At 42.5% G+C, this 24993-nt stretch overlaps 1 protein-coding gene across 1 annotated transcript in view; it reads left to right on the forward strand.

Moving 5' to 3' along the window:
- The window catches only part of LOC117010994 (Down syndrome cell adhesion molecule homolog), a 114350-nt gene extending 89601 nt beyond the window's left edge, over nt 1-24749 (forward strand). Inside the window, exons 20-22 of the mRNA XM_033086197.2 lie at nt 935-1132; nt 4993-5295; nt 23769-24749. Of these exons, the coding sequence (XP_032942088.2) occupies nt 935-1132; nt 4993-5295; nt 23769-24112 (845 nt within the window). The 3' untranslated portion in view covers nt 24113-24749. The remainder of the gene's footprint in view (nt 1-934; nt 1133-4992; nt 5296-23768) is intronic.
- Nucleotides 24750-24993: the final 244 nt, after the last annotated feature.

Consider the following 24993-nt stretch of genomic DNA (forward strand, 5'->3'; position numbering starts at 1 on the left):
GATTTCTGGAAGGGGGAAGTGAAGGGGCAGGCACTGATCTCTCTGATGACCAGGGACAGGACACAAGGAAATGGCTGGAGCTGTCAGGGGAGGATATCAGGAAAAGATAGTGGTTGATAGAGGTGGTTGGATGAATGCTCACAGCCCTGGGGCTGCCAGAGCTCCAGGAGCGTTTGGACAGCACTGCCAGGAATGCCCAGGCTGGGATTATTGGAGGGGCTGAGCAGGGACTAGGTGATCCCTGTGGGTCTGATGGGGAGGATGAAACAGGAAAACCTTATAAATGTGATTGCCTGGCAAAAGATTTTGAGAACATGGAAACTATAAGCGAGATTGAAATGAAAGCCATCTTTGAGATACCAAACCTTAGTTACTAAATAACTAGAAAACAATAGAATGGCCAGCTGAAAGTAATCCGCTTTTGATTGAACAATTCCTTCTGCTTGCAGACAGTCCAAGGGTCAGAGAAGACCCTGCCAGCCTGGCAGAAGAAGTACAAAGAGAAGTTTTTAGGGTTTAAAGTGTAACACAGTACAGTAATGTAATGATTCTTACAGGCTGTATGCAAATGCTATAGGATTTGTACCTTGTATTAGATTGGTTAGTAAAAATTAGAATATTCAACACAGAAGATTTATTGTATTGTAACGGGAACTTCGCTCTCTGAGCTCTCTTACTTCTTTCTCTTACCCCTTGCTCTATTACTCCTTATCCTCTCACTGCCCTGCTCTGAGCTGTGGCTGGCAGCTCCTTCCACCCACGCCCTTTTACAATAAACCCAATTTCCAAGACCTGGCTTTAGAGATCTCTCCATCTGTCCTGACCATCCTGCCCACCATCACCTCCTACACTGTTCCCCTCCAGCTCAGGCCATTCTAGCACTCTGTGATTCTGGGCTGGCTTGTTCCCAACCCCTCTGTGCCCTCCCTCGCAGATCCCACCACGAGGAGGAGTGCCAAAACCGGACCCACCGCGCGCAACCGCTACGCCAGCCAGTGGACCCTCAACAGACCCCACCCCACCATATCAGCCCACACCCTCACCACGGACTGGAGGCTGCCCACGCCCAGGCCAGCAGGATCAGTGGACAAGGAGAGTGACAGCTACAGCGTCAGCCCCTCGCAGGACACAGGTATGGGCTGGGCTCCCTGCAGGAATCCTCCTCCCTCCTTTTTGGAGCCCAGGTGTTGCTGTTCTTCCCTTGCCAGGGTGGTTTTTCTGTAGGTTATTTATGAGGAGTGCCACAAATGCTTGTAGGGATAAGGGTGACAAATATATGGTTCCTCTTTCTGAAACACTAATCTTGAAGAAATTAGGATTTTAGTTAAAAGTTAGAAGAAACTGGGCTTGAGATAGTTACCTGAAACTTAAATAATTGATTGCCTTCAATTTATGTTTGCTTAGCTGTGTTTGCGATGAGAAAGGATGAAACTAGTGGGTAGGTCCAAAGAACACAAACAATTGCAACCAGAAACTCATTCTCTGCAAAACTGGAGTGGCCCCAAAAGCCATTTGTATTGTCATTAATAGAAAAGGTCAGGGAGAGGAAGACTCGCCTTACTTCCTCCTTTTGAGACTCCTCCCCACAAAAACGAGCCCAGACTTAATTCAAGAAGCCAACCACGCTGCTTAATTGCCATTCCAGCTAATTACCATGGGAAGCAGGGATGGGAGGGGCTGGTGTTATCAATATGTATTTGTTTGAACCTTTTGTCAATAAATAGACTCTGTGACCACCTGTAATTTTGCAGTGTGTATTAGAGGGTTACCTCACACTGCTGCCCAGCACTGAATAAACATTCACTCACTAACTTTAAATTGTTAGAGAGTCTTTTGTCTGTCACAGTTGAGTATCAGTATTAGACCAATACTCATATTTTGGTAAATCAATTCCACACATGTCCTTTGAAAGACATCCTTCCTTTAAAAGACAAGGTGGTAAATTTTCCTGCAGCTTCCCAAAACAAAAAGCAAAACTAGGAGAATTTGACTAGGAATGGACAATATTAGTCAGCAAGAATATCCTTGAGTTATATTTGGAATGGTTTTAGGATCTGAATAACCTTCAGGTCAGTATTTTTATTTTCCCGTTCATGTAATATGTTCATTAGCAGTGGAAAAAAAAAAACCAAAAAACCTCTGGAATTAAAGTCCAAACCAAAAATAAAAATCCAGTCTTAGCACTGAGTTCTGCAGCATCTGACCAGGGTTTTCCTGAGAAACAGCATCGGGTTTATTCCTCTAGATGACAAGTGGGGAGACACTGAATATATATTCTGCCTGCAGTCCTCATCTCTTCTTGTTGCCTTCACATCAGAAATGCAACTGGAGCTGGAAAAAAAATGCTTTCTCCACTGTCCTATGCTGAAAAATCAACCAAAAAAGGCAAATAAATGAGTAACAACCATGAAATATATCTAATAAAATTTAAAAAAGAAGAAATGTAAAATGTTACTCAAACAGAAGTCTGACCAAAGTGAATCCAGGCTTCCTCAGAAAAGAGGAAGCTCTTTTCGCACTGCTCCAACTATCTGTCCTGATTTTAGGAGAAAGGTGTTCATGATGTGAGTGGCCTGTCACCATAAAAACCAGTATGACTGGTTTGTGTTCTGTATAAGATTAAATATCTGACTTCACTCATATTTAGTAATTTACAGCCTGGAGTTCTCAACTTTTCATAATTCACCCTCTTAAACCCCAGTGTTGTCTCCATGGGGTAATGGCAGTCACTAAATACCTCCAGCCAGCTGAAAACATTCAGGTAGAATTATCATAAATTTTTAAGATTATTAAATGCACAAATCTAAATATAAATAGAAAATGTCCTCTCAGAAAACCTTTGTGTAGATGCTCCAGATATCAGGTGCATTTGGATGTGTTCCAACCTCTTGTCACCCAAGGATGTTTTCCAATATGTGTGGCAAAGGGCAGAAATTAAATTTACTGTGTGGTTTAGTAGATAAACTACATTCAATTATGTAAACAGACTCTATAATCTATATTTTAACAAGCCTACTTTTCTACTCTGTGTCTACCTTTGAGCTCACGGTGATTTATGTAAGGGATAGCAAGCTTTAGATCAAGAAAGGTTTTCTTGTGCCAAAAAGCAGCTCTATTACACCACTTGGTTTCTGGGAAAAGAGTAGAGTCCATTTAATTTAAGTGCTTCAGAAGTTTAAAACTTTCAAATAAACATATGTAGCCAAATTATGTGTTCAAGAATCAATTGAGCTAATGTGCACATTTGATCACTTCTTCAATCTGGAGCTGAGATTTCAGGAGCTGGTTGATGCAGCTGATATTTGGCAGAATTTAGCACTTATCAAAAAAATTCCAGGCTCACAAAGCAGTAGCTTTGGAGCTGAGGAGAAATGCCTGGCAGCAGTTCATAGCTGTGACAGAGTCCTAATGTTCTAAGTAGAGGCATTTAGAAATTTCCTGATCAATCTGTACTCATGAAGTTCAAGAAGTTCCATAAAGTTCATCCTGGGCTTGGATAAACTTTCACCAAATCTAAAGTAGGTGTACAGGAAGGTTCTGGAATATTTTCCTTCTTAGCATGGGGTATGGGGAGCTGCAGGTCCTGAACTTCAATGGACCAAGCTGTGACCTTTGCATGACCACAACATTCACATGCACTGCTCCATGGCACTGGTCAGCTGCTGCCTCCTGGGAGTTTCCAGCTGACCAGAAATGTGAGAAGACACCACTGAGGTCTGATGTGCAAATCAAATGTGAAACACAGAATGATGTTTCCTGTGGGTGGAAAGACGCAAAATAAAGAAATCAAAAGAAACCCTGTTAAGTTCTGGTCAGCTCAAAATCTTAAGCGAGTTACAGCATCTTGCAGAAGTACTTGTCATTTTAAATAATGGATGGTCGTGTTTAAAAGTGGCAGGAGTATCATTCTTTGGGCACAATGAAAACAGATGCAGGGGTGCAGGCACACAGTAAAAAAGATAAAGATTTGCAATAACGACACACTTGCCTCTGGCTGCTGCAAGAGGTCCATTTTTATGAATTAGCTGTTACACTGTGCCTGTTTATTGAACATCACCAAAAATGTCTGAAATTGCACAGATGTTGGGATGAAACACGACTTCTGCCCAGGGAACTTTTCAAAGTCCTCTGCTCTTCCAGCCCACTGGAGTAGAAACACTGTGGGTACAGCCATTCTGTCCCTGCAGAAATGAGCCCTGCATTTCCAGACTGCTTTTTAATGTATCAGTAGCCATTTACATCTTCAATAACAGTGTTGTTAAAGACATATTGATATTCTCAGAAACTCATCAGCAGAAAAGAACAGCTTGTAGGTCATAATAACCTGTGTGTCAAGTATGAATTCCCCTATTAGCTTCCCAGCACTGAAAAAAGGCAACTGAGTGACTGCAGGCTGTAGCTGCCAAATATTGCTTTCTGAAGACCTTTGTTCCAAATGAAATGAGTTAGTGTTTTACCTGGTGTCTAGAGAGACAATATCTGAGAGCTACTACCTTTCTATTTGACCTTTGCACCAGTGTTTTAAAGAAAAAAAAAAATATATATATATAGGTATGATGGAAACAGGACAAAAATACTTTCCTTTCTAACCTGTGTGTGACCCCAGTGAAACATTTCTGAGATGCATTAAAAAGATAATGCAAAGAAGCTGTTTCTTATTTTGCTAAATCTGGTTTGTGGGTTTGAAAGGCATTTAAGATTGAGAGAAATTGGGATTTTTTTTGTTGAAAAAGTAATATTTTTCATGTAGTAAAGGTTATTTTTTATAACAGAAACATGAATTTAATGCTGAGGTGCTCCCAGGATAAGGCTTCACTTTTGATTATCTTCAATTGTCGAGTTCCTGACTAAACTAACACTTTTGCAGACACTTGGAGCAGATTCATTTAAATCACCTTGCTAACTTCAAGGGCTTTACTCTGGAATATCATGTCATGGCTTTCCTCCCAAAAAAGCCCTGTGCAGATGTTTTTTGTCTCCCATTGCTCTTAGACCGGGCGAGGAGCAGCATGGTCTCCACAGAAAGTGCCTCCTCCACCTACGAAGAGCTGGCCAGGGCGTACGAGCACGCCAAGATGGAAGAGCAGCTGAGGCACGCCAAGTTCACCATCACAGAGTGCTTCATCTCAGACACCTCCTCGGAGCAGCTCACGGCAGGGACCAACGACTACACGGACAGCCTGACGTCCAGCACGCCGTCCGAGTCGGGCATCTGCAGGTTCACAGCGTCCCCTCCCAAGCCTCAGGACGGAGGGAGGGTGATGAACATGGCAGTTCCCAAGGCACATCGCCCAGGTGAGGCAGCACAAAGAACTTTCTGGGCGCTCTGGGGGTGGATTTCACCCCACAGCCAGGTTGGGAAGAAGGAGAGGGTGGGTAGCTCCTGTAGCTGCGCACTGATGTCACTGGGGTTTGTGGTGATGTCTTTTGGGCTACCTGGAAACAGAGGGCAGACAAAATTGAGGGAGTAATGATGCCTAGAGAGGATACCTAGAACACTGTTAAAGGAATAAAGCAGGGATTTATTAAAAGGCCTTCAAAGGATTCACCTTGGGCAGTGCAAGAGCCTGGCCAAGGCTGCACCCAAGAAGGACCTAAGATGGACCCAAGTCCTGAATTTTCACTTTTTATAAGTTTTGATCCATTCCCACATTGGGGTTCATTGTCCAGTTTCAGCTCCAGGCTCTGCAGTCCCACCCTCCCAGATTCTCTCCTCAATTCCCTGTTTGCACTTTTTGGGGGTGAAGCTGCAGCATGTCCTTGGTTCTGGGGCTGGAAAAGGATTTGTGTGACTGAGCTGGGAGGAGAACCTGTAACACTTTCTATGAAGTTCAGAGTTACACACCAAGGCAGTGCAGAATCTGAAAAATATGAAAGCTAAAACTGGCATCAGTAAAAAGCAGTTCTATTTATTGAAGGGCCTTCAGGTACATTTTGGGCAGATGAAGCCCCCATGGTTACACCCAAAATGGGTGATGGGTCATGGGTTTTCACACTTTTATAAGTCTGGTCCTCTTGCATATTGGGGGGTTAATCTTCCAATTACTGCCTCAGGTAATTAAGTCATTTACCCCAAATTTGCTCCACCCCACCTCACTTTTGTTTCCATCTCTCAGGGCCTGAGGCAGTGAGGTGCCCTTAATTCCCAGCCTGGAGAGGAATTGTGTTGTCTGACCAAAATGGGAAAGCAGCAGCCAACACTCTGTATGGAGTTTAGAGTTATCCACTAAAGAACTGCAGGATTAAAAATATATGAAAAATATAAAAGCTAAAATCCTAAAGCACCAGTTCCAGCTAATGGAACATGTGAGCATATTCCTAATATGAGAATTTAGGAGCAGAAGGAGGCTGAGCCATCAAATCCTCTCCTCACACTTGCAGCCATCAGGCCACTGACCCTTCTGGGATAAATAAGACCATATGTGGGTGCATCTGCCCATCTCCAGCTGAAACCAGCCTCTGATAAACCGTGTCTCACTGCTGTGCTTCATGCTTGGGAGCAAAAGTTGGCTCTCCTCAGCTGCTCATAAAGACAGATTGCAGGAGATATGCTTGTCCCTTGTGCCTTGGGGCTTGTCAGACTTGTAACAACCCTCTGGTGATGTCCTGGAGCTGTTCCACTCTCTCTGACATCACCTAATATCAAACTTGGGATATCTAAATCAGGAGAGAACAAAATAAAGGAGAAAATTAAGACTCCAGCTCCTTGCTGACTGATGGTGCTTGAGGTACATGCAAGTTTTGGTCTCGATCAAATTTCCAGATCACAAACATGGTGTTTCTACTTTAGCTACCAACAGCATAAACAGATTATTTGTGGTGCTCTGAGATCAAGCAGGTTATAAAATCTCAGAAGATTTGTCAGTCTTTGTTACAGGATACAGGATGTGACAAAGCACAGGTAGGATTCAAATGGGAAAAAGGCATAATTACATTTGTAGGCTTTCTGAAAACATAATTTATTTTGTATTATTTTATTTTGTTTTATTTCATTTTATTTTATTTTGTATTCTTTTATTTTATTTTATTATAGCATAGTACAGCATAGTAGATACATTTGCCAGTGTGAGTGCTGCTACTCAGATCCACAGAAGGCAATCAGTGGTGCTCACCTCTGTGAAAAAGAGTAATGAATAATCTATGGAGGGTCTTTTGTTCACTGTTCACCACAACAAGCAGTAGTTGTGAGGACAGAGGAATGGAAAGGGGACAATGGGATCAGGAAGGGTCGTTCAAAAGCAGGAACTCTGAAAAGAAAGCATCAGGGATTTGGCTGGGGAAAGCTAAAAGAAAAAAGTGGGAAGAAAAAGCCCAAGCAGAAGTTAGAGACAGTTAAATACTCAAGGCAGGAAATTAGTGTGTCACACAGATAGATAAGAGGGAAAAGAAGTAGGAAATAAAGTAGGGGGAGAAATTGCTGATTTCTGTGTAGTCACAGGGTAGAACCACAAACCCAGGAGCTGTAGAAATAGATAAAGATAGAAATACTTTTCATTTCCAACTCCAAAGAACTAAGATAAATATTTGTCCCTGCTCTGCTGAAGGGAAGCATCTGCATTCACAGCAACTCAAAACTGAACTCTTTCCTTCCAAGCAGTCAACAGATATTTTTTATCATTTCTTTAACAAATATCTTGCTCTCTTTCCTTTCATGTTCCAAATACATTACTTATGCATATTTAGTATTTGGAAATATTCTAATATATTCCATATAAAGCTGATTTTCTTGAGGGCAAATAGAACCAAAATTTGGTCCCTGTGCTTCAGTAAAAAATCTTCCAGGGTTGGAACAACCACAGAGTCCCTCCAGTGATTTACAGACTTGTACTCATGTTTAGCTCTGTTAGTTTTAATGGCTTTTTTTTTCTCCTATTTTCTTGATTAGCTTTAGCTTTCCTTTGCAGCAAGGAAATTAAATATAAAATTAATAATTAGCTTCATTACCTTCAAAGAATAATTGAGGGTTCCAGTGGGGCAATTTGAATGTTGGCCCATAAATATTGAATAATGCATTATTAAAGGTCACTTTATGAAGAGTTTTTAACAAAACATATGGATAGAAAGAACTTTCAGCAGTAGCAGACAGACCAATATTTTAATTTTCAAGTCAGTGAGGAAACACTAACTGAGCATCTTTCCTCTTTTACCCACCACTTTTTTGCCAGAGGTAATTAGTAATTCAAATACAATTAATCAAAGTCATTCTCTATTTAAGGACATGGCAAAGAAATAAAATAACTTATTTGGTTTCAGTGAACGAGAACATTTGAGATAAATCACTGTGCTGCTTCAGCACACCTTTACTCTTCCTTGAAGTAAATCTTTTCTTTCAAGAGAACTTTTACCTGTTTTCATGGTGCTTTGCTTTTCTTCTCAGCCAGTTCAATCTTCCTGGGGAAAAGTCACTTTTAATCACTTCTGCCTCCTCCTTGCTTAATTTCTCCCTTTTCAAATTGCTGCCTGTTGCATCTGATGGTTGCAGTAAAGTTTCTAGAGTTTGCAGTAAGTACTACTTGTTTCTCGAAAGAATTCCCAACAGTTATAAGACAGTCTGAAGAAAGACTGTTAGAAAAAGTTCTTTTGATAAATGGGGCATTTGGAAATGAATCCACCCAATGGCAAAGCTGAAACTTAACTCACAGAAGGTAATGATGGAGTTTGCTGGTGAATTCCAGGATGGAGATGAGGCTGAGAGGATTCTTGGTTCCTGCATCCTCTTTTTTGTCCTTGAAGACAGGAATTTGCTTTTTCCAGCCTTGAGGCACTTCTGCCAATCACCATGATCAATCAAAGACTATTGGCAGTCTGGCATCTGCCAGTTCCCTCAGCACTTGCAGGCACATTGCACCAAAGCCATGGATTTACAGGTATCCAGTTTGTTTAAGCATTCCCTGACCTGATCCTTGTCAGAGCTCAGTCTCTGCTCCAGGCTGGCCCATGACCTCTTGGACCTGGGAATCCTGAAGGGTTTTTCCATATCCTGTGTCAGGTTCCATTCAGCAGTGGGGCCACATTTTTCCCTGACCTTCCTGTTGTCACCTCTAAACTTAAAGAAGATTTTCCTGTTGTCTTTGACATCCCTGGACAGATTCAGCTTCAGCTGGGCTTTGCCTTTCCTATCCATGTTTCTGAATGTCTCTGTATTCCCACTGGGTTATTCTTGCCTGCTTTCACCCTCTTGGGTATTCCCTCTCTGTGTCTGAGTTTTGCCAGGAACTTTTTGTTCATCCATAGAGGCCTCCTAGAATTTTTTGCCTGAGAATTTCTGCTCATTGAGCTTGGAGAAGGTGATCCTTGAATATCAGCCAGCTCTCCTAGACAGGAGGATTCTTTAGCTGATGGTAAAGAATGTTTTCTGCACCATTGTCCTCACACCAGGACAAAACTTTCAAGTATATGGAAGACATTTTTTTTTAAACAGTCTTCAACAACAACAAAACAAACAATCAACAGCAAAAACCAACTTCAGGAGTTTCTCCGAGTTTTCAAAAGTCATAGCTACAGGAAATGGAACATGGAAGTAAGATTTATTTTATTTTTTTTAAATAATTCCTACATTTGGTGCATGTCCCGCACATCCTTGTCTTATGACCTTTACAACACCCAGGGAGATTTTTGGGAAAAGATAAGATTAGAACAGATTGTCCTGAGCAGTTGTGGCTGCCCCTGGATCCCTGGAATGTTCAGTTCCAGGTTGGAGCAGCCTGGGACAGTGGGAGGTGTCCCTGCCATGGCAGGGGTGGCACTAAATGGGATTTATTGTCCCTTCCAACCCAACCCATTCTGAGATTCTGTGATTATTTGTATTCATGCTTCACCATTAACACCACCACCACTATTTTCCCTTTTTTAAAATCACATTACAAACCAAGCAGAATGGAATTGCTGCTTAACAACAGCTTCCAGAAGTGAAGGGATGGATGCAAACCTGCACATGAGGTTTTGTGCATGCACAGATCTCTCAGACCTTGAAGGTGACCGACTGTAGATGGTGACATTTTTCAGGAAGCCATCAGAACGGTCATGTGTCCCAGGAGGCACCTTAAGAGTGAAAATTGAAGCAGTAAAACCAGCACAGCAGCATTTTAAAGCTGTGGGATAAATCACATCCTTTACAAAAGGGGGTCTTCTTAGCTCCTGCACTGTGTTAAAATCCTTCATGTTGTAAAAATGGTGGCAACTCATTGTTTTCATTGCATCTTTCTCAGCATCAGAGCTCCCAGAAGTTGGAGATTTGTGTTATTGTTCTCCTCCCCACAGCTGTCATTAACTACAAGTTTGGTTAGTAAGATCAGGTCCTCAAGGAGTCATTTAAGCAGAGCAAAACTGAGGCAATTTTCCACATAAATATTCATAAATTTCAACAACTGTAACCCCAAGTTTACCTGGGAGGTTGACAAATGAGTCAGTCCCTCACCCTTCAAAAAAGGGACAGAAATTGGAAAGAAATGCTCTCTCTTCCTACCTCCCACTGTGCCATCAAAGAGTCTGTAATGTAGAAAAATGGAAGATAATTGTAGAGGTTCAAAGAGTTTTATAATAATGTTCCTTTTTTTCTCTTTTAAGAACAATAATCACAAATTGAGTTATCATAACAGTTACTCTTCACTGCAATAAACATTGCTGGAGCAGTTTATTAAAAATAGATTCCCGTTATTATAATTTTAAATCTCAGTAATAGCCTCAGCCAAGAAGCCTGTTGGGTTTTTCCTTCTCTTTACTCCTAAATCATTGTGCTGGAGAAAAGAACCACTATTAACTGGGAAATATTTTGATATTCTTTGCATCCCAAGTGCTCTTTATGTCTGGGGTGCTTTTATGGACAGACCACTTACTTGCATCCCCTGGCAATGGAGTTCATGCTTGGAAGGAATAACATCAGGCCTTGGATGGGAGATATGTAGAAAATTTTAATTTCCTTCAATTTGCAGAAACCTCCTTTCCCATGGGGGTACTGCAAAATTCAGACCCCCAATTATATTTTTCTCTTGACAATCAGCAGAAAGAACCTTTGCTTATGTATGACATTGTCCTTAAGGGTTTCAGGAATTTCTCTACCTGATGTCACAGAACAAGTTCAAGGTCATTTTTGACCATCCCACCTCCTCAAAACTGGGGAGAGATCACATGAATATAAAACTCCTAAAGGATTAAAGCATCCCAAATATGATCCCAGAGAAGAAATGTCTCTCAGGGGGTATATCAGACTAGTAGATTTGGAAATCCATTTAGAGCATCACAAGGTTTTATATCTCAGAACTTCCTCCACAAACTTTCAGCTGGTGAAAGGAACCAGTTTGGAAAGAAATCTGCTCGTGAGTGGGGAGAAATGGCATTTTTGGAGAGGCAGGCTCTGAAAAAGTGAATTTTCAAGGTTCTAATTTCACAGCCATGGCTATGACAGGGACTCTCCAGTCCTCCACAGGGAACCTGAGTGTTTTCCTGGCTCCTTCCACCTGCACAAAGCAGGAACTCCCCTTCTCCAAGCCCTGCTCCCCTGGAAGCACTTTCCTCCTCTGCCCTTTTGTTCTTGGCAAGAACACCATTTCTCTCCTCTTTTTTCCAGCCCTTCTCCTTGGCCCCCATGTCCCAGAGGAGATTTGGCCAGCTGACTTTGCCTTTTAACACCAACCAAGCCCTCACCATCCAGATTTGGACATTTTTGGGTTTTTACAGCTGGGCATCTCAGTCCAGCAGCCCAAGTCTACCCTTAAACCTACTGCATATTAACTAGGAAAAAATACTGACTTAACCTCTCCAGCTTTGCTGAATGATCAGGTTCTCTCAGTTTTTCAAATGCCTTAATTAGCATTCTTGACCCAATTTAGAAGTTTCTTGCTGTTTTGACTAATCCTGATGATTGAGCAGCAAAGCCTTGCCATGTAGACAAGCCTTGAGCTAAAGAATGCAAGTACTTTATTAAAAGATTTACAAGTCTCCCTTAAATGCAGTCTGGATATCACCTGCAGTGCCTAAATGTTGTTTTAAACACCCAAGTCAAGAAACAAATCTTCTTTTCCAGAATTCAGTCACTGCAGCTAAAAATAAGCTGCTTAGCATAATGAGAAAAATAAGGAGCAGGCAGCAATAGAAGGCACTACAGTATTTTTCCAGTGTCAGCCCCGTAACCTGAGATGTGAACTCTTTTCCAGTGCCCTGTGAGTTCAAGGGGGAAGGAGTTATGTCCCTGTGACACTGGCTGGAGTCTATTTAGGGACTGGTTTTTGTTGGAAAGCTGCTGACAGAGCTCCACTGCCGCGGCGTGACTGGATCCGATACAAATTCGGCCACTGGGGATCCAGCAAAGGCTGGGACTCTTGGCAGCTCACCTTTAGCCTGCTTTCCCCATGCCTGCCTTGGCTGAAAGTGGGGAATAATTGCATTAATTCCATGGTTTCCAGATCCAAAACTGAATTTCTTGGAGATGCAGAGGGATCTAGGTATCTTCCTGTTGTTGCTGTTCAGAAATCCCACTGCAAAGCACACAAAGCACACATGGGTTGTTTTCTGATTCAGTTTTGTATTTGCACTGTCTGGTTTCAAATGCAATAGAACACACACAAAAAATGTGAATATGTATACACACACTGTATGTAATGTGTATGCAGAACAAAGAAATCACTGCCCTGACTCTGCAGGAGGAGACCAAGATCCAGTTTTTACAGAAGTACATAAAGAGACAAATCAAAATAAGCAGGTGGAAAAACAGAAGGACAGGCACAGAGTGGGAAAAAAATCCCTTGCCTACATTTTAACAGTAGTAAATACTCTCAGCATGGCTGTTAACTTGTATATAGACACTTATGTGATGTATTCTGAATTTACTCCCCTAGATGAGCATCTCTGATGTTTCCATATTAAATCCTTCTGTGCATGGAGCACCTTCTTTTTATTTTCTGCTGCACTGACAGACAGACTGTGCCATTTGCTGCTTATCCTAGGAATGGCACATCAGTGATGAGAGGAAATTGCCTTTATCTTGTCTCAGGTTTTATTTCTGTGGAGTATCAGGAGCTTTTTCTCCTTCAGCTGAGAAAAGCTGAATGTTCTGCAGGGATGAAAACCATTTAATTCTGCATTTAATTTGATGTGACTGCGTACTTGATATCATTGGCTTTCATTTTTGTTCTGGTGGAATTGCAGACAGGAAGGCTCACACTGCAAGTTTTTTAACCTTGCCAGTACAATAAAAATGAACTTAAACAGGTTCAGATCAGAAGCTGAAATATTCTGAAATCAGAAAGGAAAATTATATCTGAATCTTGAGTTTAAATAGGGCAGCTGTTCACTTACAAGGTTTCTGTGCAATTGTGATGTGCAAGTTCCATTTTAGGTACTATAGAAGACAAATGTAACATAAATTGAAGTCACTGGTGGCACTGGAACAGTGACAGATTTTCCTGGTTTTCCAGAGGTTTTCCAGAGAAGCTGTGGCTGCCTCATCCCTGGGTGTGTTCAGAGCCAGGTTGGACTGGGCTTGGAACAACCTGGGATAGTGGAAGGATTTGAAACTAAATGATCTTTAACATCCAACTCAAACCCTTCTGTGAGTCTATGATTAAAGTAATCTAAATTATTTTTACAGTTGTCACCCATGAATCACTGATATTGGTGTAAGGAAGATATTTTTTAATTACAGGAGAGAAACAAGTGGTGCCAATTCCTCAAAGACTCTGTGAGGAGTGTGTAGCAGCAAAAATTCCTGTTGCTTCCTAATTTATTATTTATTTTGATATGAAAATTAAAACTGACTTTGGAAAACAACAGCATCCCAAACTGTGCTGTTTCAGGATACTCTTGGGGGTTTTGCTTTCTATTTCTTCTAGACTAAAGTTTGCCCTTTAAGGAAACCCCATCTCTCCCCCAAGAATGCCCATTTCTTGTTCTTTGATTAGCAACAAGATCTTTCTTATTAAAAGTGAGGATTTTTTAAATTTTAATTTAATTTTGGTTTTCTAAAGTGCATTTCTTGCTTTGTGGTCCATATATATATATATATATATATATATGTAAGCTACAGCTATTAAACCCACGTTGTCTGTAGCTTTAGACACATTTGAGTCACCTTTAGTTACTGAAGAATTTTATGCCTTAAGCAAGGATTACATTTATCAGTAAATTTTCAGCTACTTTCATGTTCTTACAGTCATAACTTCAGTATTAAATTATTAAAACTACCAGGAAAAGTTCCAAATCAAACCAAGATGCTGTGTCCACTTCAATTAACACAACAGATATTTTAGAGCACTTCTGTTAAGTCTCCCTAACTTGAACGTCACTTCTACACAAACTAGATTTTTAATTTTGAAAATGCCAAACGATTTCACCTTCACAGTGTTGGGACAGAGTGTGTGTGTGATTTTTGCAGCTGCAGGGGTTTCCATCCAGCCCTGAACAGACCCAGCCCTACTTTGAGGTCCTTGCAGATATTTACAGCCATTCCTGATTTAACTGATGTCAGGCTCTGTTATTTCCCCTGTGCCAGGAGGACCTGAGTGTAATCTGAGCTCTACAGGAGAGCTGGCACCAGGACACCTGAAAATGGAAACCAAATCTTACCTGCAGGAAAGGTCATGCTTGTGCTCTTCTTGGAAATTAAAGCAGGAAATCATATCACTAGGGAAAAAAAAACTTCAGTTCTCGCAGTCCTAACCTGTAGTGATGGTCTGTGCCATCCATGGAAGAGCTTTATGTGCTAGCCTTTAAAGCACAGCTCTGCAGATGTATCTCAGCAGTGAGATATTTATTCAGCACCCCTAATTTAAATGTGAGAGCTGTGAGAACCTCTGATCCCAGGGGTTTCATTAACAAAAATGCAGTGCTGCACCTCGTCAGCATCACTCAGGGGACTCAGACTAATGGATGTGGGCAGATTGAGTTCCAGAACTCACCCCTAACTCAGCACAGAGCAGGGCACTGCTGGGGTTGGTTTCCCTGCTGCAGCCTGACCTGCCCAGCATGTTTTGCTCTCCCGTTGCCTTGGCATGGTCAGGTTCATCCCTGAATTCGCAGCAATGACTCACAGCCTGGAGAGGTCAACAGAGCATCTCCTGCTGATTCCAGTGAACCCTGAAAACTCCTCACCTCTGCAGCCTCTGTGCTGAATGCAGGCTCCCAGTTTATCTCAGGAATAAACTTGTTTCCATGGAGTCACCATCGATTTAACCCCAGCTGGCTGTGATGCATAATTGAACAGTTTCTGTTCACTGCACCCAGGGCCAGCAAATGAGTTTTAAAACTCCAGCCTTGCTAACCAGGGGCACCTCACCGATGTTTTCAGCAGTTTTCCAAGTTTTCCCAGCCACTGGGCAGAAGAGTGCTGTCTCAGAACATCCTTAAAAATGCATGAAGCCGCTCGCGTGACAAGGCGCAGACGGAACGGGAGCGCTCCTGGCTTACCTTTGCTGTCACCATTTCATTATTTATTGACACATTTGCTGACTCTAGTCCTGGAGTGGGTATTGATTTACACAGTGAGGCCCCTTTTACATGTTTTCATAACTTAGACACCTCATTAAATCCAAGCAGGAAGGGATCAGTTGTGGAGGTGCCCCAGCCCTGTGAGGCTGGACACCACATGGCTTATCCATAGGGTCTAAATCTATCTGACCCCTGGAGTTAATCAATTTTTCCTTCCTTACTCAGCTCAGTGTTAGAGAAGCCCTTAAAAATACAACAGTTCTCCTTAAAGTTACTTCTGGAAAGGACAAAGCACCTGGCAGGTCTTTTGAAAGCGCAGCACTGCGTTAGAGACCCTAGTTCTGCTCAGAGAAATGCAAACCAAAAACGTGCTTCAATTCCTGTTCCATTAAATCTTCCAGGAAGAGGTAACAATGTGATAATCAAGGCTCCTGCCATCCTCTCAGGCAGCTGCACAGTCTGTTATGTCAATGGAGTTCAGATGGATGATCTCAGTTCAGCTCTCAGTCATGCTTTTGCTTCGAGACATCTTGATCAAAGGATTTTTCTTGGAATCAGAAGGCTTAAATCTAAATAACAAAATGAATCACCTTTTTTTTAAAAAAAAAAAAAAATCCACATTAGTTGGAATCCTCATTTTCAGTCACTTAAACCTAATCTCCAGCAAGTAGAAATCAATTTATAGTCTTGCTGAAATCAATAGAGTCAGTGATTTATAGCAGCAGCAAATTTGGCTCCTGAACTACAGAATTTACTGATACCCTTGTGTTCCTTAAGAGATAACTCCAACGATTGTAGTCAACAGGCAACTGTTGTTTTTATTTTGCTCTGTGAATCACAGCTGGTATTTTGAGTATTTTTATGAAAGTGCCAGTTTTAGCAGACTGCAACGTGAAACATTTAACTAGGTGTTATGGATCTCCAGACCATCTATGAGGGTGCATTTTGTGGAAAGTGCATTTTGTGGAAAGTTATAAAGTACAGCCCCTGCAGGGCTGACAGGGAATTCTGATTTCTCCAGCTGGAAATGGGAAACCTGGATATTTCTCTAACATTTTTCACCTAAACAGGTGAACTGCATCAGGGTGGGGTGTTGTTCTGCCTGAGAGAAGCACAAAAGGATGCTGTGGGTCAGAGAGGAGGAAGGCAGGTTGGCAGCTGAAATGAGTCCTGCATTCAGTCAGTTTAAAGTACCCCCAAATGCTGAGCACTTCAATCTTTTTTCCTGGGCACCTGAGCAGAGGGCTGAGGCTGCTCTGGAGAAGGGAAGAGTGAGTGCCTGCTCTCACAGCAGCTTTTTCACTAATGAGGAAGCTGTGCCCTGTCCTCTCCCTCCTTCCTTTCCCCTACTGCTGCTTGGCTGTTCTCAGACCTGCTGTCATTTATTCTGGATCACCCCAGAGAATTATCAAATCCAGTTTTTGTCTTGAAAACGTGGCCTGAGAAGGAGCCTGTGAGCCCCTGAATGTGCTGATAAGGCTGTGCTCCTATCGACAGAGCTGAGATTGTCACCCAGTCAGAAATTTGCACATGGAAATTCCATCTCCATTTCCATTACTGATCAACACCACTCTAGAAAGTGGAGCCCTGGCATTCAAAGCAGCCTTCAGAAATTTTTACTGTCTACTTGTGGCATTTTAATGCAAGAAAATCACAATTATCAAGAGTTGGGAAGGCAGTTCCACGCTGAGCAGGTCCTGGGGCTGAGAGAGGAGGTGCAGCACTGATCCTCTTCACCCCCCCTTGTTGGCTGAGCAGGACACAGGACCAAGCTAACCTGATAATTGGCTTTATTGCTCATTAAGGGTGTTCATCCCTGGTGCTGCAGAGCGAGGTGAGCCCTGCAGGTGAGGAGGTTTCGGCGCAGTGCGGACACGAGATGGACGGGGAGGGAGCACCAGCAGGTTTCCAACTCTGACAGCAGCAATTGTGAGAAATGTTACCGCTGCTCTCAGCCTGGCTTCAGACCAAGCTGCTGCTGTCCAAGAAAGCTTTGCCTGCTAAGTTTTTAATGGTGTGTCAGTTCTGGATGTGACAAAAGCCTCTGAGTATCACTTACACTCGTTTTTTTTTCAGCAAACCTCTTACCTTGTCCTTGCAAACCCTCCACTCTTGTCTCATTTCTAATGCAAGTTTTCCCTTATCGGCAGTCTTTGTCCCGAAAAACAGCCTGTGAGTAGCAGCAAAGGCTTCACTGATTTATTTACTGTGCTAGTCAGCTGGAAAAACCAACTCTAATTTTTTAATCAGCATAAACCTGAGCGTAGAACTTCGTCAGCAGCTCTGTCTCCTTTGCTTCCTTTCAAAGGAAAACTCAATATCACATCAGTGCTTCCCCTTCCAAAGTCAGCACAAGCCAAGAGATGCCCAGCAGAGTGGGACCCCATGTGCACAGCACTTGTACACCCCAAGCACTGCACAAGGGCAGAATTTTCTCCTAAATGAACATAATTACAGTAATTTCACGATTATAAGCCGCACCATTTTGACTAAAATTTTGGTCTGAACCCAAAGTGCGGCTTATAATCAGGTGTGGCTTATATATGGACAAAGAACAAAAAGTTGCTGTTTTAGTTTGGAGGACATGTGTCTGCTGAGAAAGGCAGGAACTTCTCTTTGAAATGGAGAATGTAAACCCCCTCCCTCCAAATTATTATAATTTTGAAATCAAGGGGCTCTCAGGCAAAGAGATGGGAATTAGGAATAACAGTTCTTTACTAGGGAAATTAAAATAGAAATACAGCACTACAAAGAACAAACCCCAAACCCTGACACAGTCAGAGCACAACCTGACACCCGTCAGGCAGGGTGTTGGCAGCAGTCCCATTCCATGGTGGCTGCATCCTCCTGCAGTGACAGATGTGGCTCAGCTGGAGCAGTGCTCCTGTACAAGGTGCAGTTTCCCTCCGGAGCTCCAGTGGGGATGTGGAGAAATCCGGTTTTCCTCTGGAGTCCAGTGGAGAAAGGGGCTCCCTTAGTGTCCCAAAACCTCTGTTTTTATCTTGGTAAGAAATGTTGGGCTCTTCCCCTGGCTGGAGCAGCTCCCAATGGGATGCAGTAATTTTATCAGTCCCACAGTGGGACTCAATGGCCATGAGCAGAAAATGACTGGCTGGAGGAAGGATGGGTTGTGAAAAGATAAAGAACAATGCCCTGCCTGGTTTCAATGGATGCCCATTAGCAGAATATCTCCCAGTGAGATCAGGATCACTGTCCCCACCCTCAACAGATGATGATAGAAGATACCTTTGATCACACTCTGTATTGTAACCTGCGGCTTATAATCAGGTGCGGCTTATAATCATGAAATTACTGTACATCAGCACCTTCCCTGGGCTAGCAGGGCTGTAAGGACTCACCCTGGCATGGTTTGTGATCCCATGGAATAATCCCGGAGAGATCTCTGAGAGCTTGTTCTTCACCCACTCACCTTTTAAAGCAGGATGTGTGAATGCCCTATCCAAGCAGCCTTATCCTTACCTTTGCTAAATAAACACCCTGTCATGGTCACCAGCACTACTTCTCAAAACTTTCTGAGATAATCTTTCAAATAGCACAGAATTTCCTCCACATGGCAGCCAAAACTTGAAAACCCTCAGGCTGTCACCCTCACTGATGCTATCTCTGTTGGAGTGTTGTGAAGACAAATTGCTTTTGCTTTAGTGGAGGTTCTGATTCATGAGAAAATGCAGAGACCTCTCATGTAAAAACTTGGTAAGAGCATCTTTTTTTTGCGGTCTTTGATGATCCTTATATTGAAAAAGGCACAATCCTTAGAATTTTTTTCTGGAAGAGATGAAAGAGAAAAAAAAAAACAAACCAAAAACCACTGTGCAAGCTCTCTGGCATTTGAAAGAGGAATGAGGTAAATCTTTTGGGAGAAAGGAGTTCTTCTCAGCTTGGTTAGTTCTGCAGATGAGATGGCTATCTTGAATAAAATCCAAGGAAAATTCAGCAGTGATGTTTTTCTCTGCATGTACCCTGTCAAATTCATCCCAACCCTTCCCACACCTGAAGCTGACCTCTGGAATACAACTAAAAATGTCTGGGGTTTTTTTTTTTTTTTTTTTTTTGCAAAGTGTTTTATCAGCTTAGTTGTACTGAAATAAGGATAAATTATTTTTATTCAGAGTCACATTAACTCAGAAAATACTCCCTGTTTGGTAGAATGTGTTGCTCATTGTAAATATCACAGTAAGTGATTTTTAGCATTTGTTTACAAATATTTATTTGGACTAACATATTCTTAAATGTACTCCACTAAATAATTAATTAGAGGGCTGGCCATTAAGGAGAAAAAAAAAATACTGAGGTAGCTCTGGCTTAAATTGCAGCATTCAGATTTGACTGGATGTTTATTATTTCTGTACAAACAAAGAACTGTAAGGTTCTTATACAGCAAATTCTCCTTTCTTAAAAATTGCAGAATCACTGAAAGGTCAGGGTGGGAAGGGACCTCTGAAGATCATCCAATCCAAACTCCATTTTTAAAAATGTATCAGAAAAAATATAGTTTTAGAATGTCTTTTGTACTAATTAAGCCGAAATGCATGAATTATTAATCATGCTCATTTGCAGTGCTCATGCACTTGAAAGGTTTGCTTTCATTACTAATAAGGCACAAACATAGCTGAAAAGAGGTAATTAGAGCATCAAAGGCAATGAACCATCCTGAAACTTCATAATGTTTTGCCCAGAAAAACATCATTCAGCTGAATAGCAAGAAACCAAAAAATTGCCTGTACAGTTGTGTCCAGAGGATAAGAACCAAAGTCTTCCCAAGCAGCTCCAGAGATACAGCAAGAAGCTTTTTTTTCCTGCTCAAAAATACCTTCAGAATTGATGTAGGAATGGCAAAGGTGAACCCCTGTGGTTATATTTCAAAGATTGTGTTTTCAAGTCAGAAACCCATTAGTTCTTCTAAATCAAATACTTTTTTTTTTTCATCCTGCAAGACCATTTCAACCTAGCACAGAAGGAAAAGTTCCATTCTCAAAATTTTTCTTTGCCAGTGATTTTAATAATGTGCCCTGCTTCATAAGCAGTTGCAGGGAGAGATGCTCCTTGCAGATGAGAAGGAGCACTGACGCTTTTTATGATGGGAAAATGTGTATATCACATCAAATAATGAGGGCTCTGCATAAGCCATGTCAGAGACTGTGCTTTGAGTACCCAGCTTTGGAGAACAAGTTACACTCTCTGGTTTCTCATTACTGAAATCCTGCTGGAACTTTGCCCCCAGACATTTAGAAAATTGCAGTAAAATGACTGCATATTGTTTACACAGATTATTGACTATGCTTCCTTATGTAGATTTAAGGAGTGGGGGGATGGTCTTTTTTACATAGCTCAAAGCTCCTAAATACACTTGAGAAATGTCTAGACAGCAGCTTGAAAACCAACCTCCATCCCTGTAAGGTTCAATGCTCATCTTTTTGGTAGTCCACTCATACCTGTGGCTCTCAAGGAGCAGCAAATGTGCCAAGGCACAGGATCAGCTCATGAGGAACCCCCAGGAGCTGCCAATGAGCCACATTCCAGCTGCTGCTCTGCACCAGCTCTGCCTGGAAGGTCAACAAAACAAGCAGAAAATGCAGGAGAAAGAGGGAGGGGGTGTAAAATGTCCTGGCTGCTGTTAACAAAGCAGTGGCAGCGTTGGGAGGCAGACACCTTTGGGAAAAGGCTGATTGTTGTGGGAAGTGGAAACGTGGAGGGGTTTGGGTTGGAAGGGATGGCAAAGATCATCCAGTTCCACCCCTACTGCCTTGACAGGGACACCTCCCCCTGTCCCAGGCTGCTCCAGCCCCAGTGTCCAGCCTGGCCTTGGACACTGCCAGGGATCCAGGGGCAGCCACAGCTGCTCTGGGAATTCCATCCCAGTCCCTGCCCACTCTCCCAGGGAACAATTCCTGCCCAATGTCCCATCTAACCCTACTCTCTTTTTACTTTAAAGCCATTATTCCTTATTGCATCACCCCATGCCCTTCTCCCCAGTCTCTCTCCAGCTGTCCTGGAGCCCCTTTAGGTCCTGGAAGGGGCTCTGAGGTCTCCTGGATCCATGTCTTCTCCAGGCTGAACAACCCCAGCTCTCTCCTGCTATCTCCACAGAGATGCTCCAGGACTGGGTTCAACAGAGAAAAATTTTCCTCTTCTGCTGGAGCTGAGGAACCCCTGTGGAGCATGGGAATGGGAGAAAAATCCCCATTTCTGACCCCAGCAGTGCCTAAACATTCCTGGAGAGAGGGCATTATAATTAATCACAAAGCTCTCACACCTGCTGTTGCCATGCCCTGAGGTGCATTTTGCTGGCCCTGACAGTGAAACCCCCACTCCTGAGGCAGCCAAACCAAGCTCCTGAGAACCTTCATGAGACAGAGGGCAGAGGCAGGTGTGGGGAGCATCACACTCCTTCCTGCCTCTCTCCCTGTGTGAGGACTGGGGTAGGAACAGGGTTCCTTCTCTGGGATATTGCACAAGAACAGCCACAGGGAGCAAGTGACTGTGGCTGTGTCCTCTCCTCACAGGGGATGCTCTTTGGAGCAAACCCACCCCAGAGCTGCATTTTGGAAGGACTTGGGCTACAAGGGCATGCAGCAGCAGAGCTGACACAGCCAGGGGTCAGGGTCTGGTGCCAAGGGGACAGGGCAGGGGTGGAACAGCAGGGATGTAGCTTGGCTGAATGTCTGTGGAGAAGTGCAGGGAGTTTGTGCCTCCCTGCTGCTGGGTCCATGTCCTGCTGTCCTTCACCCCAGCAGCAGCAAGGCTGCTGTCTCACTGGAACAGGTCTGACATGCAGAATGGTGCTTGGCATGAAAGGACTTCTGTGCTGCAGGAGAGTCTGGCAAACCAAGGAGTAAAACCAATTAAAGTTAACAGAGCTCCTTTTTCAAGAGGCAATCAGTGTGATTATCATCACAAACCTCCCCCTCTCCCTCCAACTCCACGGTGTGTGTCAGCCTCATCTTGATCCTCCCGTCTTACTCCACGGGGGTAAAACACCACGTGCTGTGAGCCTGTGCTGGAGATGCATCCTGAAAAAAACATATGGTGCTAGACTGTGCCTGAGGGATTTCTGTAGGAATAAACACAGATCCTGGCCAAATGCAACTCCTCAGCAATTCTCTGTCTGTGACCTGGAATTACAGATAGAGCAGATGCTCTTGGTCTTTTAGGTTAGGCTTGCAGTGCCTTGACTTACGTGGGAAAGCAGAGGACCTGTTTTATTTTAGGTCATTGGACAGCTTTTAGCTGGGCTAGAAAGAACAAAATTGTTATACATTGTTTTATTATGAAGAACTGCTTTCCTGCTCTGTTGTTTATGCCACTGGCACAGGTCAGCCTTAATTTCTCCTGCTGTAAATAGCTCATGGAGAGCTACACAGGTGGTGTGGTGCCAAGAGTCTCCTACTTTAAACATTCAGGATGCATCCCATCTGTAGATGAGACTATCAACCATAAAAAAAAGAAGCTCCATACCTGCAGAGATCTGTAAAGATGAGAAAATACTGTTCTGGATGCTCCTGTAAACTGTGCTCTTTTTTTTTCATACATAGGTGAAGTTACACCATCAAATATTTTTAGAAGGGAATGTCATTATGTGCCTGATTGCCTCTCATTTCCTTGAAGGAATGTCATGAATGCCTAACAGGCCCAGGAGTCAGAGAAATAATGAATAAGAGGTTTTCATGATAATAAAAAGCAGAAAGTTGATGCAAGAGCTCAGGTGCCATTTAGTTACCACAAAACCAGCAGCATCTTGGTGGTCTCAGTAGTAAAAAATTATTAGTGAATTAAACACAGTGGTGATGGTTGACAGTTAAATTTTGTTATATGAGGACAAGAATGTTTCTGCTTTATTCAGAAATCTCTTGAAGACTATGGTCTTATCACTCTTGTATCCACTTTACATAGTTCAGTCATTCTACTCAAGACTGGGGCTCATTAATTGGAATTGTGAATGTTTCCATTCAAAATGGAAAACAAAAATCAGAAATTTACTGAGCTTTCCAAGTTTTGACAAAGGAAAACCAAGACCTTTCCTTTTCAGATTTTTAGAAAAAGCTCCTGGTCTTTTCATTTTATCTCCTTCACCTCGTGAGTGCGTGTAAAGCACATCACACTCCTCATTTCATTGTGAAAATAAATATTAACAGCCAATCCTTGTGGATCTGCCCAAAAGGAGTTTGTTGCACAATTCTGTAAGATCAGAGCACAGTAAATGGCTGACAGATAACCTATCAATTACAAATTCCGATCACAGACCCTCCCCTTTGGTGACCAAACCAGGTGAGCGCCACACAAGGCGCGACCCCAAACAAAGACTCACTTCTCCCTTTTTGCCTCCCCAGGTGATCTCATGCATTTGCCACCCTACCTTAGGATGGACTTTTTATTGAACCGTGGCGTGCAGGGCACGAGCAGAGACCTGGGTTTGGGGCAAGCCTGCTTGGAGCCACAGAAAAGCCGAACCTTGAAGCGTCCCACCGTGCTGGAGCCGATCCCCATGGAGACATCCTCCACGAGAGATGTCCAGTCATGGCAACCTGGTGCTGTGGCAACGTTACCTCAGCGAGAAGGAGCTGAGCTAGGACAGGCTCAAGCAAAAATGAGCAGCTCCCAAGAATCCCTGCTGGACTCCCGGGGCCACTTGAAAGGAAACAATCCCTACGCAAAATCTTACACCCTGGTATAACGAAAAGAGCATGGCTGGACAGTGGCTGTAAATATTTACACTGAAAAACAAAACAAAACAAAAAAAATTCCATTGAAAGCTACCTTTTTTTTATTGAATTCCAATATTTATAATTAAAGAAGAAGATTGCCAAAATATTTGACAAAAAAAAAATAATAATATGAGCGACAGACAGTGCAAAGACTCTCTTGCTTTTTTTCTGTCTGAGTGTGAGCTTCATCTGACTGGGCATCTGAATTTTTGGGTAAAAGAGTCCAGTTTTCTGATCTTCACAAGCGTTGTGTGTTTTTACTGATTTTCTACGAAGTGCATGGAGACTTAACAAAAACATTTTAACTGAAAGTTCCATCAGACAAGATTTAAAAGGGAAAAAAAAATCACAAAAAAAAAAAATCACCCTCTTTGTGAATTCAACAGGAACATTGATTTGGAAAAACAAAAAGTCTTTTGTCATGTTTGCACTTTTTTTTTTTTTTTTTAATTAGAAAATGGGTCCTTGATTGTTCTTTTTTGTTGTAATTAGGATGAGTGATGTCAGTGGAGTGAGGAGATTGATTTGGGTTTTTTTTTAAATATTAATTTAATGAGACACTCTTTGCATTTTGTCTATGCGAAATAAAAGGGTCTTCTGCCTTTATTTGTGATGTCTGCTTCCATCACCTTTTGCTGTGGTTTTCCCAAAGTGTGATAATGATGTAAGTGCCATTCTCTGAGTGATGTCTCCTTGTGCCTTGGGAAAAAAGAAAAGGACCTCAGGGGTCACATTTCTGGAAAGAAATTTGGGTTCACTCACCTTTTTTTGCTAGCAGGGGGCAAAGAGGCAGAAGGGTGCAAGCCCTGAACCAAACCCAGCCAGGGCTCTCAGCATTTGGTCCATCTCA

Source organism: Catharus ustulatus, chromosome 2, assembly GCF_009819885.2.
Source record: "Catharus ustulatus isolate bCatUst1 chromosome 2, bCatUst1.pri.v2, whole genome shotgun sequence".
In the NCBI taxonomy this organism is placed as follows: Eukaryota; Metazoa; Chordata; class Aves; order Passeriformes; family Turdidae; genus Catharus; species Catharus ustulatus.